At 38.8% G+C, this 13,120-nt stretch overlaps 1 protein-coding gene across 1 annotated transcript in view; it reads left to right on the top strand.

Annotated features, from left to right (window-relative positions):
• The window catches only part of Cntnap4 (contactin associated protein-like 4), a 262,902-nt gene that overhangs the window by 183,334 nt on the left and 66,448 nt on the right, over nt 1-13,120 (top strand). The window contains 2 exon segments of the mRNA XM_005403431.2: nt 832-951; nt 10,939-11,136. Coding sequence (XP_005403488.1) covers nt 832-951; nt 10,939-11,136 — 318 coding nt within the window.

Genomic DNA, 13,120 nt, shown 5'->3' with positions numbered 1-13,120 from the left:
CAGATATTGTTTATTTCAAATTTCACAGAAAAACCTTCATGGATATCACTGGTACATTTGGCTAAATATTCAATGAAAGGTGGATATTATACATGGGAAATACATACAGTACTTGCCTAGTAAAGCACATTCAGTGATGTATCAAATCACTCTGAGAACCATGTGGGCATATTTCATATACATATTTCATTTGCTCTAAATTTCAATTATCTGGAATTCTTTACAGAGAACTGCCTAGATTTCTTTTATAAGTTACTTGTACAATTTTTAATAATGAGCTTTGTAACTCATCTTTGCTCTATGAGAAAATGTACTTTTCTCTAGTTCATGTTATGTGAGGAAGGTGTACACTGACTTTATGCAAAATGTTCCCATTACATAATTATTGGATAACCAAAGTTTATTTAAGAAGATTACACCATTGTGCTTCAAATGTTAGGCTATTACCAGGTGATATTGGAATTAGAAATTTCAAAATTGATGTCATAAGGGATCATATTATACTCATAAGATACTTGACATTTAAATAATGGCCTTTTCTTCTCATATTCTTCCTAAGGTAAAATCATGCTAAAGTTTTCTTCTAATGAAATAAACTCATTTTCCTTTAGTGATAAAAGACTCATAAAACAGAACCTCGCTCTTCTTTTTTTCTGTCTTATCTTTTTGTATTCATTAATTTAAAAAGAAAAGAAGAATCATTTTTTTTTTTTTGATGTACAACTTTTACCTTTTCCTGTGGCTAGCGATGCACACACCAAAGCTAAAATTCTAGGGATTTATTTCATACTTTTTCATTATGATGATCCTCGTCTTGTTTGTTTTTCACAGCTATCTACGAGCAGTCATGTGAAGCTTATAAACACAGAGGGAATACCTCAGGGTTTTATTATATAGATTCCGACGGAAGTGGTCCTCTGGGACCGTTTCTTCTCTATTGCAACATGACTGGTAAGCTCATCAACTTTTACTTAATAGTTAAATCTGCATGAATACTTTACCTACACAAAATTAAAGTGATCTAAGTAGGAAGTTGATGTAATTTTGCAACTTCATTAAAATGTGTATTGTTCAGTAAAGCAACTGAATGTAACTCTTTAATATATTAGTTAAGTGTAATGATTTAATATACTGTCATTTTCTATGCATGTGTTATCTCCGTAGAACATCTACTCATACATGTTTTCTATTAAATCCTAAAAGAAAAACAGACTTTATTTGTTAGAGAAGATTGATGTACATAAAAGCTTTGAGAAATATTTACTTTTTGAATGCATATAAACATGAAGTTTATATTCTAGAACTTTTTACATGAGTAAATGCCCATAAATATTAACAGTCATAAAAATTCAGTGTCTATTCATGGTCAAGAAGAAAATGACATTACCAATAGAATAGAATTTCTTTAATTTGATAAAGTACCCACAAAGCTTATACCTTATGTAAATTTGTAGTGAAATATGGAAAGATTTTTTGGTTACGAGCATTAATATCCTTCATACATCATTGAATTGGATCTCAGCCAGTGTGATAATGCAAGGAAACAAAGTAGAAAAACATAAATATGGGAAAGAAAGACCTACAATTCTTGTTATTTGTAGGTGCTTAGGTTATGTATGGGAAATCAGTATGGAGATACCTCCAAAAAGCAAAATTCCACTTGACTCAGCGATTCCCTTCTTGATATCTTTCCAAAATAGCTAAAGACCTCATAGTACAGTGATACCTGTGTATCCATGTTTACAGCAGCACAGTTCATTATAGCCAAATCTTGGAAGTGGCCTACGTGTCCATAACAGAGGAATGGATGAAGAAAACACGGTAGTATGATGGAGTACTACTTTGCCGTAAAGAAAGATAAACTTGAGTCATTTGTAGGAAAGTGGATGCAGCTTGAGACCATAATGTTAAGTGAAATAAATCAGAGACACAAATATTCTTATACGAGAAACTCAAATGATAAATAAGGAGTAAAATGAAAGATAAATAATAGGAAGTATAGAGATAAATCTTTCTTAAATTGGGAGGAGAATCAAGAGATGAAAGAAAGGGAAGCAGGGTAAGAATGAAAAAAAAGCAATTAAGATGTGTTCTGCACATGTACTAGCTCCACACATTAATGGAAACACTACATACTAGAAACTTGGACTGATAAAAAATTTTTAAAAGAATATTTGAAATGATCTGCAGCAAACTACTCTAATTTTAGATTATCACTGGATACAAAATCAATACAAAGTTAATTTTATTTCTATATGCCAGTGGTAAGCAATTAGAAAATGATATTTTAGAAGGTTGCATTTTCTGCAACATCAAAAATCTCAAACACGAATAACAAATGGAATGAAAGATATAGAAGCCTTCTGCACTTTTAAGTACAAAATACTACTGAAATCTGTTAGCATCCTATATAAATTAGTAGTATAAAATTTTCTCTGCTTAAAAAAGGCAACACTGTAGAGCATCAATTCTTCTAAACTTGATACTGATTTAATACAAATCTAAATTAAAATGCAGCAGGATGTTTGTTTGTAGGTTGGTGTGATTACTGTGGTGAAAATGGGTAAGCACATCCTAAAATACCTCAGCAAATATAAAGGGCTAAGAAGGATCAAGTCAGTTTGAAGAACAGAGTAGAAGAACTCAGCTCTATTGGATTTGAAGGCATTATACTGATGGGCTGGATAAAGCACTATGCAGTTAGTAACAAAATCAGGAAATGTATCAGTGAAACAAAATAAGGTATAAACAATTCACTCATATACAGATAATTTATTTTTTGTCAAGGTGTTAAGATGTGCAGTGAAAGAAAGGTGATCTTTTCAACCAGTAATACTGGGGAAAATGAAATATAAAAACCAAGTAAAGAAAACTTAATCCATTCCTTATCAAACACAAATAGTGAATTCCGAATGAACGATGCTGTCCAGTAGGGTTGTCGCTTGCAACGAGTACCTATTTAAATTCTAATTTAATTAAAATTAAATGAATCTGAATACATTTTAAAACCCAAACAAATAAGTTAATCAGAATAAGATTAAATGAAATGTGTAGCTCCCGACTCTCCTTGGCCCCATTTTCACCACCTGCAGCTTCCTGTGGCTGATAAGGACTGTTCTACTGATCATCACTGGTGTAGAACATTTCCGTGTTGCAGAAAGTTACTTTGGACAGTGCTGCTTGAGGGAGTCCAAGTTTTATGGAGCAAAACAACAACCACAATGAGGGCAGTATTAGGTTGGGGCTGGCACTGTGGTAGAGGAGGATTGCTGCTTAGAATCCAGCCGTAACTTGCTGGAGAAAGAGCCTGCCAGGTAGAGGCAACAGCAAATGCCAGCTCCTGAGACAGGTGGTCTTGTCAAATGTGTTCAGAAAATAGCAACAAATCCAGGGTAGCTGGGGGATGGGAAGTAGTAGCACAGGGAGAGAGTGTCAAGGAGCAAGAGCAGAGAGGGGACGGGTCATGGGATTCTTACAATAACATGGTCAGGTTCTTGGCTTTTTGCTTTGTATGCAGTGAGAAGATGCTGGAGGTTTTAAGCAATGGTGGGGTGCAGTCTGACGGCCTTTAATGCGATCAAATGGCTCCTATGCTGGGAAATGCCTATCCAGGAGCAGGGCTGCAAAGGAAGGAGGAGACTGTACAGAGGGAATAGGGGTTAGGGAAGCTGTCAGGAAACCTCTTCAAGTAATGCAAAAGTGCAGGAAACAGCTGTGATGGCGGCTTCTTGCCCTGAGCAGTGCCAGTGCGGATGGCGAAGCGGGTTAGAGCCGAGCCCCGAAATAGCGATAAGACGTGAGAAAATACCATGGTCCGGGGTTCGGATGACTAGAGAATGTGAATTGCTATTATTTGAGGTGGGGCCAGGAAAGGTTTGAGGGGAAAGGTTAGAAATCTGTTTTATATGTTGTGAGTTGGAGATGTGTGTGGCATATTCAGATGCAAAGCTAAGGAGGCACCTGAGTGGGGGCAACACTTCCTTCGTACTTGTGTCACTCTGAAAGCCACAGGGTGGTGTTAAACCTGGGGTGCTGATCTCTCTGTCTGTCTGTCTCTCTCTTTCTCTCTCTTGCTCTTTCTCCTCTCTCTCATGGGGCACCAATTATTATAGAATCTATCCGTAGAGATTTTCACATAATGCACTTGGTGGCTCTATTAACACAACCATTGAGGAAACTGCCCCATAGACCAAAAGAATCTAAAACATTCTATGGCTCCCACATGCTTGCCTTCTAATGAAGCTTCCCAGTCTACAGGACTCAAATGCCCAGTCAGCGCCCTAGGAGCTTTAGCCTCAGTGTCTGATGGGGGCATGGATCCAGTGTGTTAGACAATCTTCCTGAGTGGTTCCAATGTGGATACTGGTTTGAAATTACTATTTATCTGACTTTTATGTGCACAAATTGCTCTGTTAAGTATAATACATTGAAAAGACTTCACAAACAAAAGAAAAGAAAACAATAAAAAGAAAAGAAAAGAAAAAAGAAACGAAAAGAAAAAAGAGGGGCTGGGGATTTAGCTCAGCGGCACAGCACCTGCCTGGCAAGCACAAAGTCGTGAGTTCGATTCCCGGTACCGGGAAAAAAAACAAACAAAAAAAAAGAAAGCTTTGTAGACAGGCATGGGGGTACATCCCTGTAATGCCACCAATTGGGAGGCTGAGGCAGGAGGACTGCCATGAGTTCTAGGCCAACCTGGGCTACAGTGAGCTCAAAGATATTCTTAACTACAGAGTGAGACCTTGTCTCAAAATAAAAGGGGAAGCTTTGTCAATATAAGATAGGAATTCAAGTGTCAAAGAATTCCTATTCAGGTAGGTTGGATATGGGAGAGATTTAACAATATACCTCTACCCACCTGTGAAGCAAGTAGGCAAATTCTATGCTGCCAAAAGTGTATCTTGCATTGTTCACGTACACATGTAATACAAAGTTTAGATGTGAAAATTAGATAACTCTAAGTTGATAAATATCTCTGTCTTTGAAGCTTCAAGAAACACACACACACACACACACACACACACAAAGCTATTCTCCTTATTTGTAATAATTATGTTCTACACATTCGCCATGGACACTGGATTAGCAAATACTAAACTTTGGCTCCTAAGGGGAATCCAGTAAGATTAGGTGCCTCTGCCCCTGCAGTGACGACGTTCTCATCTATCAATAAATACTTCACCTTGTTTTGTGTGTAGTTCAGGTTAAAGACGCTTTATTTCATATACACACATGTGTGTAACTCATTAATGCTGAAGTCACCACCAAATTCTTGTCTATCACCCAGAACAAGGCTTAGTTAATGCACAGCACAGCCTTCAGATATTTAGGGACACTCCAGAGCACACCAAAGGCATCATAAAATCTCCATTTTAAACAATAAAAGCACCAACCTGAAGCACAAAGGTGTAAAAAATGTGTTACAAAATGGATCACAAATAAGACACCAGTTTACAAACTGAGAGCTGAAACCGAGACAGGACGCCCACTTGTTCAACTTCCGCTGAGGTCGTGTATATTGGATACACATACCTTCTGCTGCTCTGTGCATGTCTGCAAATGACTGCCAAAATGTTGGGGTTAGAAATATGTTTAGCAAGTAGGCAAATTCATGAAAGATGAAGGCTGACTGTCTTTATCAGTCTTTTATATTTACTACGGGCAATAATTCAGTAATGTATTGGCCCTGTGTAAATTACTGAACTACATCTGCAAGATGTTAAGGGCAGAGACCCAGGTATTCTGGGGAACAGGGCATGAATCTAGAAGTTCTGGAATATGAAAACATAGTCAAACACAAGTGACAGTGCCAGGGCATGCCAACCTTAGGGGTTATAGCTTCACACTCACCTCATGCCTCAGGTTTTGCAAATGAGGAAACCTGGACTCGGACTGGAACTACAGCAGGCTAAAAATATGAGAGGAGACAGGTAGGTCAAGAAATGGACCCTTGGTCTTTTTGCTCACCATGGGAAGTTTTCCCCACTAGGAAGGGTATCTTCGATGAAGGTCTCATTACTTGTATCTCCTAGTTATCCAACCCAGTGTAGCAATTGCTAAACCCAGGAAAGAATGCTGAGTCAGCAACTTGCAAATGTGTATGTGAATAAAAAATTTTAACCTTGAATTATTGTCTTTCAAATGATTTTGCATGGATTAAAGTACCTCCAAGCATTACAAGCTAAACAATATAAACAAAACAATCTATTTTGAATGGGGAATTTCCCAAACGATGCTAAAGGCTGAAATTTCTTTGTGAATAGAGTATTCTAAATGTGGTTTAAAAATACTGAGGATGAGATGCATCCCGGTGGTTGTCCCCATTCAGAGGCAGAGGGTTATTTTCTTCTACACTAAACTGACTGCATTTTCTGTAATATGATAGTTTTATGTTCAAGAAGTTTCTCATCATCAAACATTACATTGTAAGTACAATTGTTACAGTATGAGGAATTGGTGAGCACTAGAACACTGGCTTTTAAGTTTAGAGAAAATGTGCGTTAAATTCACCCCTTCCCTCTACACCATTACTGAGGCACTTGGGTTTAGTTTTCCTGACTCAGTAAGTTTAGAGTCCAAGGTCCAAGTCTCTCTATTAGTGACAAATACCCCATGTGCTTCTACAATAAGACATATAACATAATGGTTTTTACTTTGAGATTTCAATATTAAAGCCTTCTTAATAGCTAAGCAGTTAAGAATTAACTCTCACTATTCTGATATACCCATGTGGTTTGCTCCAGAATACTCACTCTTCTTCCCTTTCATCCTTCCTGTGTTCCCTAATGCAACTCTTCCACCTGTTCTTCAGGTCTTTATCACATCTGTCACCCTCAGCTATTAAGCATGAAGCGCCACAGCTTTGCAACTAACTGTGTTGCTTAAACGGCATATTTTTTCTTTACACTGTTATCATGCTAAAAAATAGCAGTCAGCCTAAGGTAAATCAAGTTCTTAATTACTCAGTAGCTTTATTTACAATTCGTATTATTAGAAATCTCTTCAGGGAGAGACGCCCGTAAGCCCAAATTACCATCCTATTTTTTAAACTTCATAGATTTTTCTGTCTGTTTCAGCAATCTCTTCTTATTCATTTCCCCCTGTCCCCTTAGCCCACCACTCTTGTTGCATTTAGGAAAGGATAATTTTCCAGAAATCAAAATCTTGACTCTCATACAGATATGAAAGTAAGAGCTTAAAAACATATTTTAGAGAGATTGCATTATTTATTTTCCAGAAATCAAAATCTTGACTCTCATACAGATATGAAAGTAAGAGCTTAAAAACATATTTTAGAGAGATTGCATTATTTATTTTCCAGAAATCAAAATCTTGACTCTCATACAGATATGAAAGTAAGAGCTTAAAAACATATTTTAGAGAGATTGCATTATTAATGAAGAAATTGGTAAGCTTTTAAGCTAGTTCAAAGGAGAATCTAAAGAACAGAGACATGGATGCACAAGTCATATTAGAATGAGACCTCTGCCAGGTGGAAGCTGCTTGCTTATGCACAAGAATTACTAACTTGTAGGGAACTAATGCTTTTTTTAAAAAGCAAAACAAAACAATAACAAAAAAACAAGAACCAACCCCCCTAAACCCACAAAACAAACAAAACAGCAAACAAACAAAAACTAAAAGGCAAAACAATCCTACCAACTTAAGTTAAAGGATGATTAAATGTAAGTGTGTTTTGGAAGTTAAAGATAGTAAATTCTCTAGGGAGATTTAAGGGCTTATCTCCTGCAGATGCACTGCCTACTCTTTAAGAGTAATAAAAGCCTCAAGATTTGTACCTCTTCCCTTGGAGGAGATTTGTTACCTTCCAGAGGCAAACTCTCTCCCTGACTATATAAGGAGAGCAGGTCCTGCAGTCACCCTCTGTCAGCCCCAAGCCTCCCGTGTTGGCTGGCTGTCTTGGGGTGCAAGGACAGCATGCAGTGTTGGGTGTACCCGGCATGATGGAATCAGCCCACAGGAATCTAGGCTGTGAGGAATCCATGCTACTGAGATTCCTTGTAAGTAAACAGGCTCTGGTCCAAAGTCCCTGTGTTTACTAGGATATGTAGACAGGTGAATAAATAGAAAGATAGATACCAGGTCCAGGTAGATATAATCTGTATATGAGAGGAACAACTTATTAAATCAGATGTGTAGTAGCATCTCATTCCCTCCACAGTTTCAGACTTTGGTTTGCGATCCTATGGATGACATACAATTTATAGTTATAAAATAATTCAATGTCATGAAAGTTTCACAGCCACCATGGTTCAGAATCTGATAACCTGGAAGGATATGCTGGCATCTGGACACCACCTTGTTTTTACTGATTTGTGTGTTTATTTTTCATTGCTCCGTCATGTATCTTCTGCATGTCATGCCAATCCTTTGTGCTACTGGAAGGAGACACCCTGGCTAGCATGTCAGAAATTTCTGGATGTGTTGGTACCCGCCTGTGATCCCGGCACTCTGGGAAGCTGAGGCAGGGTAGTTGAAGTCCATACGTATCCCAGGAAACTTAGTGACTTAGCACGACCCTGTCCCAAAATTAAAAAAAAAAAAATAAGAAAAGGGCTGGGGATATAGTTTAGTATGAAGGCCCAGGGTGCAATCATAGTAACACACACAGACACACAGACACACACACACACACAGGAGGCTCTCCACGGCAATCTCCAGACCTTTCCTCATTAATCCCACATGAGAGGCGGCAACATGGATACAGGGTATCTGCTTCCATCGCTCAGAATCTCCTGTGATGATTTCATGGCATCTGTTTTGCCTTGGATGTCTAGATGGTCATAGGTGTGGCGTCTGTTTAACTTGGTCACAGTTTTAATTAGAAAATAACATTGCTTAAAGAAACTATCATATTGAAATATGTTAAAATTTCCAAAGGAAACATTTCTGTGAGCTGCCTTTTCATGGCTGCCATGCATCACGGCCTGGAGTTTCTTACAACACCCTAAAAACCCTTTAGAATCCTGTGCTAATTGTGAACCAGTGGATGTGAACTATAGAGAAGTTTCTCTCAGTGTGACCCAAAAGGCAGGAGACAAAGACCTCAAGCTGCCTTATTGTCCTGCTCTTTTGGAGCTACCAGTGCACACCACTGATTCACCACAAGGAAAGGTGAGCAGTTCTGCTCAACAATGCAAGCACAGTGCAGCAGAAGAGAGGCTGACAGAGCTGCCTGTTTAACAATAACCTTAAACTTCCAACAGCCATGGCTGAGTTGGCTAAAAAGAGAGAGTGTCCAACCCACTCTATTGGCCAGTTCTGCCAACTTATTTCCAAGTTTGGCAATCGAGGTTCAGATTTTACTTGACTTCCTAAGGACACAGATCCATGCCAGGTCTGCAATCACATCTCCTGAGGGCCTCTACCCTGTCTTGCTGGATGCCCACGATTAATTCCATTAGCTTATAGATCATGTCCTCTTTGAGCAAAGCACCGTACTGATAATGCTCGGGGGCAGCAATTTGGAACCTTTTAGAACTTTCAATGATACATGCAGAAGTCTGCAACATGCATGCCGTGCTACAGGTTCACTAGCACTGCTCTAGGGGGAGCTGGGATGCAAGGAGGAAATAAAAATATTAGCTGTGGTTTCCCAAAAAGTAACAGTGCACACACAGAAGGCAACAAGGTTTCCCTGTCTCCTGCAGCTGACCTTGCCCTCCTGATGACTGAAGGAGGGTGGGAGTGAACATTTTCAAAGCCCATCTCCGTATCTTGTTTGCATTTTTGAGTCCTGTGAATGTGTTAATTTAAAAAGGTGGAAAAACTCTATCAGCCATTACCGTTTTCTTCCAATGTGCAATATTCCTGTGCCACAGAAGAGTTGTGATTTAACAGCAAACAAGTAGGACAGTTTTGACAATTCCCACTCTGTTTGTGATTTATTAAACCAGAAGCCTTTTGATTAATCTGTTCCTCTGCCTGCATTTACTGGAGCAAATAAAGCGTGAAAAGGGGAAGTTGGGGATGGGTACAAATGCATGCAACTTCTGTTACACACACGGTGGGGTTTTACTTTCTTCTGAGTAATTTGATAATCAGAGTGATGGAAGTGTTTATATACACTCAGGTACCAGCCTTGAAACTTTACATTCAGTGTTAGTTGAGTGGCTCTGTCCAATTTGTCCCTTTCCAAAGAGTAACTTCCCACTGCACTGCCAAACTATACAGATCACAGAGTACTAAAATGAGTATGAAAATTTGATTTAAAAAGAAACAGATGTATACCCGTTTAAAAGTTGATGAAAGAGAGAGGGATATATATATATATATATATATATATATATATATATATATATATATATATATATATATATATATATATATATATATATATATATATATATATCCCCGAATTTACTCTCTTTTTGCTGGTAACATAAATACTTTGTAAGAATGAAAAAGTAATTGCCTGCGTTTTGTAATAGAAAATATTTCACATTGCAGCACACATCCTTGCTCATGTTGTAACATCAGTGAATTCTGGCTATACCAACAATCAATAATGTTCTGCAATTATAACAGGCAGCACTTTCCTCTCTTGAAGGAAAATAACATGATGATGTGTGTTTTTAAAAAAATAAAGTATCGGATTTGGTGAAATGAAATGTATCACAAAAAATAATAATCAGATTTTCTAATGGTTTTCATGATAAATATGGTCTTACTAAATAAAATGACAAAGGAAAATAAAATCACTGTCAGTGCGTGGTGATAGTGTACATTTCAGGGAAAAGAGTTACTTTACTATAGCTGAAAATTTTCCAAGATCCATTTGTGTTGAATCTACTTCTCAGAGAGGTTAGATGACTAGCAAACTTTGACTCAGATAAAAGGTGATTTTGATTTTCTTTGTTTAACTTTTGCAGACTAGTGATGGTCTCCTCTCTTTCTTCCCCCATTTCTGCATACAAGAAACTGCATGGGCCATCATACAGCACAACGGCTCTGACTTCACGAGAGTCAGGCGTACTCATCCCGATCACCCATATGCTGGGATTTTCGAGTACACAGCCAGCATGGAGCAACTCCAGGCCACGATTAACCGTGCGGAACACTGCGAACAGGAGCTTGCTTACTATTGCAAGAAGTCACGGCTTGTAAATCAGCAAGGTAAGTAAACTGAGGCATCCATCCCGCTGTCGGTGGTGCACTGTGCGCCCACTCAACCAGCTCCGGCGGATTTCAGTTCCACCAAGGCGCCGAGGGACGGCATGCTTAGCAAGCATGTCACAGTCTGGAAGTCACGGGGGTGCTTTTGCCTGGAGAAAAGAACAAGGTCAATTTGCACTGAGCTTTGTTCAAAGCCTTGATTGCTTTCCGACTCTCCCCCTGGCCTTAATGGGATAACTGCACAGTGAGGATTCATTGTGATCCTCTGTGAATGCACAGGGTTTATCCTTATAAAGGGCAAGTGACACCTAAGCTTCATTTCAGCATGAAAAAGAGCTAATACAAATATGACTTCATTTCTGAAAGTGACTATTCTGTGTGGCTCTTTTTCACGAATTGTTGACAGTTCGCCTGTGGGGATAATTGAAAATTAGAAAAGGCTGCTGCTGGGAATGGTTGATTCAGTAGCTGAAGAAGGAATCAGGAAACCAGTTTCTCATGTGTGAGATTGGGGATCCAAACCAGAGGCGTCTCCTCCTGAGCTACGTCCTCATCTCTTGTTATTTGTACTTTGTGACAGGGTCTACCTAACTTGTCTCAACTGAATTTGAACTTGCAACTTTCTGCCTCAGTGTCCGAAGTAGCTGAAATCACAAGTGTGTGCCACTGTTTGTTTTTCTGGCAAGAAAAAATATCTTAATACTTTCTTTTATAAGTCTCCTAAATTCTGTCTGAGGATTTATATTTTTCTCCCTTTAGAATGTCTCAAGAGGTCGGGATATCTAAGATTCCTCCCCTTCTGCCTTAGAGGGAGTCCTATCCAGTACGGATGACCTTCTCCTTGGACAAAGTGTGCAGGAGTTTTCACTCGGTGCCCAGCTTGCCATCTCTCCATATCTTCTAACCATGCAATAAATAACCCAGAGTATTCATCTTCATGAAGGAAGCTAACCTGTAAGAAACACTGCTTCCTTCATGACTGTCCTCCGTTTAAGCAGCTCTGCTACCTGTTGTTGCTCCCTTGTCCCTCACAGACCTTCTGCTTGGAGCCAAGGACCGCGTGCTCTGGTCAGACCTCACCGATGCAGCCCTCATCTCTGTCCCAACACACTGTTTCCTACCACCGATATTTGGGTGTATTTTTGTCGATATTAGAGAAGATTCTAACACATCTGTGCAATGAAACTACTTCGTTAATGCTCACCCCTGGTTTTATCCAGTTCCAGGACTAAAGTTCCACATTATTTTAAAAATGTGTTTCATATGAATATTAAGTCGTATACATCGCCCATGAAAATGTTGCGATTTTAGTGTGACCTTTGGACCTTTCAATTCCAGTTAAACAATTCTCTTATTTACTCTCCATCCACTTAATACAAGATTCATTTCTTTCCTAAATCAGTTTCCTCGAACCCTTTTTCCCGCCCTTTTCCAGGATAGCCTCATGTGGTCTTTGACCCCTCCAATCCCATCTTTCTTGGCCCCTCATAAATCTCATCTACCCCTAAGAATTTAGTTATATTTATGAATGAAAATCAGACAGTAACAGTGTGAAAATTGTAAGGTTTGTAGGTGGGGAGGGAGGTAACTTCAGGTTCCAGGTCGTTAGTTTTCTAGACACAGAACCTAGATGAATCTTTGATTTGTCAAATGAACAAATGGTTCAGCAATTACTCTCTGTCTTTGCCTTCTCTCTTTTGAAATGGTGCCAATAAAGCCAATCTCATGGGGCTACTGTGATGACTGGATAACACAGCTCATGCAGAGTGTGTAAGTGAGCACCTCTCATTTCCAGCTCTCCAGAGCAGTGTGTTTATCGTTAACATACCCAGTTCAGCATGGAACTGATTATTCACTGTTGCTGAGTATTTATGTCATTCTGCTTGGTGTGCTCCTCCCCATGGTAGTCCTTGCCATAAATGGCAGGATTTTCTTTTTTATTTAAAGCTGAAAAATGTTCCATTATATACATATGTGTATATAT

The sequence above is a fragment of the Chinchilla lanigera genome, unplaced genomic scaffold (genome assembly GCF_000276665.1).
Source record: "Chinchilla lanigera isolate Chin_1 unplaced genomic scaffold, ChiLan1.0 scaffold00083, whole genome shotgun sequence".
NCBI lineage: Eukaryota > Metazoa > Chordata > Mammalia > Rodentia > Chinchillidae > Chinchilla > Chinchilla lanigera.
This window is presented reverse-complemented; position numbering and strand designations above follow the sequence as displayed.